Genomic DNA, 7,161 nt, shown 5'->3' with positions numbered 1-7,161 from the left:
GTGTGCTTTACTTAACTCTGTTATCTCCATTAATATAGGGCACCAGGCAGACACTGTTATCTCCATTAATTTAGGGCACCAGGCAGACACTGTTATCTCCATTAATATAGGGCACCAGGCAGACACTGTTATCTCCATTAATATAGGCCACCAGGCAGACACTGTTATCTCCATTAATATAGGGCACCAGGCAGACACTGTTATCTCCATTAATATAGGGCACCTGGCAGACACTGTTATCTCCATTAATATAGGGCACCTGGCAGACACTGTTAGCCAAACAGACTTACAGTGCGGTGAGTTCTTATACGATCCCTGCGGAAATAGAACTGGTGACCTTGGCGGTGTTACATAAGCATTAACACCGCAGCACATTGACCAATTAAAGATTAGTGTCCAGCAGAGCGAACTGAAACAGATTGCATCTATCTGCCTGTGGCATCGTCGTTTTCTCATTAGCCGAGCCAGTCTATTTTATTGTCTCTGGTCTCTGGACGCCTTTGGCTTTGAACATTGACTGTGGAATGAAAAAATACATAAGAAAAGCAGTCATTAATCCCAGTGATAAAACACACACCTCTCTCTACCACTGTTCGTTACACTTTCCGTGTTTAATTCTTACCGAATGCTACTTGAATGCTACTCCTACAGCCACGTTAGGAGAAAGCCTCGACTGGCCTGTCTCTCTGTCCCTCCCCCGCAGGCCACTCCACCTCCAATCCCAGGTATAATCTATATTGTATATGTATGTATGTATTTATGTATAATTGATGTCCAATCTTTGATTCTTCCCAAGGCCCGTCCTCTTCCAGTCCTCGGCTGATGACTAAGAGCCTGTCTCTGGATCCTGGTGCTCACGGTGCCTGCCTCGGGGCCCATGCCGATGACTCAGACACCCAGACCCCTCGCCTCAGCTCAGACCCCGGATCCCTAACCTCCGGGTCCCTTGGTCTGCACCCATCCATGCCCCTGCTGTACCCAGCTGGACACGGCTGTAACGGAGGAGACAACGGGAGTGGAACTCCTCAGGAAGTGCCCTCCACCGCCCTCAAGAGACGCCCTCCTCTACCTGGGCCTAAACCACAAGGTAACATAACAGTCTTACCGTATCAACTATAAAATCTTCCACAGTAGGACAATAAATAGACAGTACGTTGCTCTGTACCTGTGCAGTAACACTGTCGTTACTGTAGTATAAATACGTTTTACGAAGATGACCAACACCTGTGTGTCGTGTTATTTCTCCTCAGTCAGTAACATGTCGTGTTATTTCTCCTCAGTCAGTAACATGTTGTTATTTCTCCTCAGTGCCCCCAAAGCCTCCTCACCTGCAGCAGAGTGCTGGTGCTCCTAGGCCCTGCCCCCGCGTCCCGGACAAGCCCCTCCCACCTCCCCCACCATGCAGACCTCTGCCTGCAGACCCCAGAGGGGGAGGACCCTGCCGACCGCCGACACTCCCCCGCGCCGAGGGACGCTCCTCCCCCACCGCCTGTGTGCTCTCCCTCATTGAGAAGTTTGAGAGGTAAGATAGATCGATAGATAGAAAGATATACCGACATAGACAGACAGACAGACAGACAGACAGACAGACAGAGCCAGCCAGCCAATTTTTCCAACAATTGTTTACAGACAGATTATTTCACTTATAATTCACTGTATCACAATTCCAGTGGGTCAGAAGTTTACACTAACTTGACTGTGCCTTTAAACAGCTTGGAAAATTCCCCAAAATGATGTCATGGCTTTAGAAGCTTCTGATAGGCTAATTGACATAATTTGAGTCAATTGGAGGTGTACCTGTGGATGTATTTCAAGGCCTACCTTCAAACTCAGTGCCTCTTTGCTTGGCATCATGGGAAAATCAAAAGAAATCAATCAAGAAAAAAAACTGTAGACCTCCACAGTTCTGGTTCATCCTGGGGAGCAAATTCCAAACGCCTGAAGGTACCACATTCATCTGTACAGACAATAGTACGCAAGTATAAACACCATGGGACCACACAGCCATCATACCTCTCAGGAAGGAGACTCGTTCTGTCTCCTAGAGATGAACGTACTTTGGTGTGAAAAGTCCAAATCAATCCCAGAACAACAGCAAAGGACCTTGTGAAGATGCTGGAGGAAACAGGTACAGAAGTATCTATATCCACAGTAAAAATGAGTCCTATATCGACATAACCTGAAAAGCTGCTCAGCAAGGAAGAAGCCACTGCTCCAAAACCGTCAAAAATATACCAGACCACAGTTTGCAACTGCACATGGGGACAAAGATCATACTTTTTGGAGAAATGTCCTCTGATCTGATGAAACAAAAATAGAACTGTTTGGCCATAATGACCATCGTTATGTTTGGAGGAAAAAGGGGGACGCTTGCAAGCCGTAGAACACCATCCCAACCATGAAGCACAGGGGTGGCAGCATCATGTTGTGGGGGTGCTTTGCTGCAGGAAGGACTGGTGCACTTCACAAAATAGATGGCATCATGGGGAAGGAAAATTATGCGGGTATATTGAAGCAACATCTCAAGACATCAGTCAGGTAGATAAAGCTTGGTCACAAAGGTCTTCCAAATGGACGATGACCCCAAGCATACTTCCAAAGTTGTGGAAAAATGGCTTAAGGACAACAAAGTCAAGGTATTGGAGTGGCCATCACAAAGCCCTGACCTCAATCCCATAGAAAATGTGTGGGCAGAACTGAAAAAACATGCGAGCAAGGATGCCTGCAAACCTGACTCAGTTACACCAGCTCTGTCAGGAGGAATGGGCCAAAATTCACCCAACTTATTGTGGGAAGCTTGTGGAAGACTTCTCGAAACGTTTGACCCAAGTTAAACCATTTAAATTTATACTTGTTTAGTGTATGTAAACTTCTGACCGACTGGGAATGTGATGAAAGTAGAAATAGAAATAAAAACCTAGAAATAAAAACTGAAATAAATCATTCTCTCTACTATTATTCTGACATTTCACATTCATAAAATATAGTGGTGATCCTAACTGACCTAAGACAGGGAATTTTTACTAGAGTTAAATGTCAGGAATTGTGAAAAACTGAGTTTAAATGTTTTTGGCTCAGGTGTATGTAAACTTTCGACTTCCGGCCGGCAGGCAGGCAGGCAGGCAGGCAGACAGACAGACAGACAGACAGATGATAGATAGATCGATGTAACATTCTACTATCTTATCTATGTTCACTCTACAGGGAGCAGATCATTGTGGTGCCTGATATCATGGGAGGGGGTCTCTGCAACCCCAGGGTCCCTGAGACAGGACCAGGTGGGGGCCCCTTCTCTCCCCCAGTCTCAGAGCTCACTCTCGGCTGTCTCCACGTGGCCTGCCCTCCTGGTTCCTCTCAAGAGCTGGATGACCTACCTCAGGGGCTGGCTGTGTTGGCTGGCGTGGTGCTGGGAGAGAAAGTAGGAGAGACAGACAACATGGAGGAGGATAATGATAAAGAACACGAACTAGGAGCGTTGTGCTCTGCCTCTGACAAGCGCCTGTCCATGGAGTCCGGTTATAGCGCCTCAGAGAAACTCACAGACGCCGTGGAGATAAGGGGGCAGGCGGAGCCAGAAAGCCAATCAGGGATCCCCTCTGACAACTTGTCCCTCCTCCAGCCGCAAGCGGACGGCAAACTGGCCAATCGGGACTCTGGCATCGACAGCATCAGCTCTCCGTCCCACAGTGAGGAGCTGTGTTTCGCCGGCGACGAGGACCGGGTCATCTTCCCCTGTAGTCCCGCCCTCACGCTGCCACGCCTCTCTAGCTCCTCCTCCTGCAGCTATGCGGAGGGCCCGGGGGGAGAGGGGGCGTCGGCTGAGGGTGGGGGGGATTCGGAGGGGGACAGTGACTTGGAGGAGGGAAGCGGGGATGAGACCATTGAGCTCATCAACCCTATGATGGATCTCCAACCTCTGGCACTGGCCCTGCCTAAAACAGACAGACAGGACTCTACAGAGGTGGGCCTGACTGTTTTTTAAAACATGAATGTGTGTGTTTGTGTGTGTGCGTTTGTGTGTGTGTGTGTGCGTTTGTGTATGTGTGTGTATGTGTGAGTGTGTGTGTTTGTGTGTGTGTATGTGTGAGTGTGTGCGTTTGTGTGTGTGTATGTGTGTGTATGTGTGTGTTTGTGTGTGTGTGTGTGTGTGTGTGTGTGTGTGCGTTTGTGTGTGTGTATGTGTGAGTGTGTGTGTGTTTGTGTGTTTGTGTGTGTGTGTGTGTGTTTGTGTGTGTGTGTTTGTGTGTGTGTGTTTGTGTGTGTGTATGTGTGAGTGTGTGTGTTTGTGTGTGTGTATGTGTGAGTGTGTGTGTTTGTGTGTGTGTGTGTTTGTGTGTGTGTGTTTGTGTGTGTGTGTTTGTGTGTGTGTGTGTGTTTGTGTGTGTGTATGTGTGAGTGTGTGTGTTTGTGTGTGTGTGTGTATGTGTGAGTGTGTGTGTTTGTGTGTGTGTGTGTATGTGTGAGTGTGTGTGTTTGTGTGTGTGTGTTTGTGTGTGTGTGTTTGTGTGTGTGTGTTTGTGTGTGTGTATGTGTGAGTTTGTGTGTGTGTATGTGTGAGTGTGTGTGTTTGTGTGTGTGTATGTGTGAGTGTGTGTGTTTGTGTGTGTGTATGTGTGAGTGTGTGTGTTTGTGTGTGTGTATGTGTGAGTGTGTGTGTCTCTCCATCTCTCTCAATCAAGCCAATTCAACGAGGCTTTATTGGGAAAAATGTTTACAAAGTAAGTTAAATAAACAAAAAACTAAAAGTGAGAAGACAACAACAACAACAACATAAACCCCCCAAAAAACGATTGGATTTTAACAGTAAATGTCAAACTCACAAAGGTTTCACAAAGATAAAGACATTTCAAGTGTTATATTATCAGGGTTTTACCAATGTGCAAATAGTAATAGTAGTAGAACGACTGTTAGGGGAAAATACATTAACAGATAAATACTGTTGGTTGCCCTGTTCTCATGGCAACGGGTCACACATCTTTCAGATGTGACTTTACACAGCATTAACGGATATGGGAGTTTATCAAGGGTTTGATTTGTTTTCTAGTTCTTTGTGGGTCTGTGTAATCTGAGGGAAATATGTGCCTCTAATATGGTCATATATTTGGGCAGGCGGTTAGGAAGTGCAGCTCAGTTTCCACCTCGTTGTGTGGGCGGTGCGCACATAGCCTGTCTTCTCTTGAGAGCCATGTCTGCCTACGGCGGCCTTTCTCAGTAGCAAGGCTATGCTCACTGAGTCTGTACGTAGTCAAAGCTTTCCTTAAGTTTGGGTCAGTCACAGTGGTCAGGTATTCTGCCGCTGTGTTCTCTCTGTTTAGGGACAAATAGCATTCTGTTTTGTTTGTTTGTTATTTCTTTCCAATATGTCAAGTAATTATCTAATTGGTTTCTAATAATTTGGTTGGGTTTAAATGTTTTTCCGTCCTGGGGCTCTGTTGGGGTCTGTTTGTGTTTGTGAACAGAGCCCCAGGACCAGCTTGCTTAGGGGACTCTTCTCTTGGTTCATCTCTCTGTAGATGATGGCTTTGTGATGGAATGTGTGGGCATCGCTTCATTTTAGATGGTTGTAGAAATGAACAGCTCTTGTCTGGATTTTGATAATTAATAAATAAATAGTTCTAATTGTATTATTTGGGTTTTTGCGTTGTGGCACTAAGTATATTTATGGGTGTTTGTCCCAAATGTTGTGAATTTTTGATTGGTGAACGGCCCCAAGACCTCACAACCGTAGAGGACAATGGGTTCTATAACTGATTGAAGTAGTTTTTGCCTGATCCTAATTGGAATGTCGAGTTTTATGTTCCTTTTAAAGCATAGAAGTTCCTTCTTGCCTTGTCTCTTAGAGCGTTCACAGCTTTGTGGAAGTTACCTGTGGTATTTTATGTTTAGGCCCAAGGTAATTCTTTGTGTGCTCTAGGACAAACGGTGTCTAGACGGAATTTGTATTTGTTGTCATGGCTACTGGACCTTTTTATGGAACACCATTATTTATGTCTTTCTGAGATTTACTGTCAGGGCCCAGGTCTGTCAGGGCCCAGGTCTGTCAGGGCCCAGGTCTGTCAGGGCCCAGGTCTGTCAGGGCCCAGGTCTGGCAGAATCCGTGCAGAAGATCTAGGTGCTGCTGTAGGCCCTCCTTGGTTGGTGACAGAAGCACCAGATCATCGGCAAACAGTAGACCTTTGACTTAAGATTCTCTCTCTCTCTCTCTCTCTCTCTCTCTCTCTCTCTCTCTCTCTCTCTCTCTCTCTCTCTCTCTCTCTCCCTCTCTCTCTCTCTCTCTCTCTCTCCGGCCAATCCCAGCTGTCGGTGCAGCAGCGTGTGTTCAACATAGCCAATGAGCTCCTCCACACAGAGAAGGCCTATGTGTCTCGGCTGTACCTCCTGGACCAGGTGTTCTGCTCCTCCCTCCTAGAGGAGGCGCGCTCCCGCTCCTCCTTCCCTCTAGACGTGGTCATGGGTATCTTCTCCAACATCTGCTCTATATACTGTTTCCACCAGCAGTTCCTGCTCCCCGCCCTGGAGAAGCGCATGGCGGAGTGGTGAGTTAAACCCTGGCCCCAGTCCCTAACCCCTAACCTAGGGCCTACCTCTAACACTACACCAACCCTGACCCAGGACCTACCTCTAACCCTAGACTAACCCTGACCAAGGGCCTACCTCTAACCCTACACCAACCCTGACCCAGGGCCTACCTCTAACCCTAGACTAACCCTGACCCAGGGCCTACCTCTAACCCTAGACTAACCCTGACCCAGGGCCTACCTCTAACCCTAGACTAACCCTGACCCAGGGCCTACCTCTAACCCTAGACTAACCCTAACCCTGCTCCTCACCCTGGAGAAAAGCATGGCGGAGTGGTGAGATAAAACCCTGACCCTAAGCCTTGCCCTAACCTGGCGAGAGAGACTAGGTCATATATACTCCTGATTGGTTAACCGGTGAGAGAGACTAGGTTATATATACCCCTGACTGGTTAACCGGTGAAAGAGACTAGGTTATATATACCCCTGACTGGTTAACAGGTTAGAGAGACTAGGTTATATTTACTCCTGATTGATTAACCAGTGAGATATACTAGGTTATATATACCCCTGACTGGTTAACCGGTGAAAGAGACTAGGTTATATATACCCCTGACTGGTTAACAGGTTAGAGAGACTAGGT

The 7,161-nt window shown here is 47.0% G+C and overlaps 1 protein-coding gene across 1 annotated transcript in view; it reads left to right on the top strand.

Annotated features, from left to right (window-relative positions):
• The first annotated feature begins 802 nt into the window (after positions 1-802).
• Positions 803-7,161, top strand: part of LOC139367797 (FYVE, RhoGEF and PH domain-containing protein 1-like) — a 62,224-nt gene continuing 55,865 nt past the window's right edge. The window contains exons 1-4 of the mRNA XM_071106132.1: positions 803-1,087; positions 1,309-1,522; positions 3,205-3,961; positions 6,298-6,536. Coding sequence (XP_070962233.1) covers positions 823-1,087; positions 1,309-1,522; positions 3,205-3,961; positions 6,298-6,536 — 1,475 coding nt within the window. The 5' untranslated portion in view covers positions 803-822. The remainder of the gene's footprint in view (positions 1,088-1,308; positions 1,523-3,204; positions 3,962-6,297; positions 6,537-7,161) is intronic.

The sequence above is a fragment of the Oncorhynchus clarkii genome, chromosome 16, assembly GCF_045791955.1.
Source record: "Oncorhynchus clarkii lewisi isolate Uvic-CL-2024 chromosome 16, UVic_Ocla_1.0, whole genome shotgun sequence".
NCBI classification, from domain to species: Eukaryota; Metazoa; Chordata; class Actinopteri; order Salmoniformes; family Salmonidae; genus Oncorhynchus; species Oncorhynchus clarkii.
The sequence above is the reverse complement of the archived record's forward strand: the minus strand, read 5'-3'. Positions and strand labels throughout refer to the sequence as shown.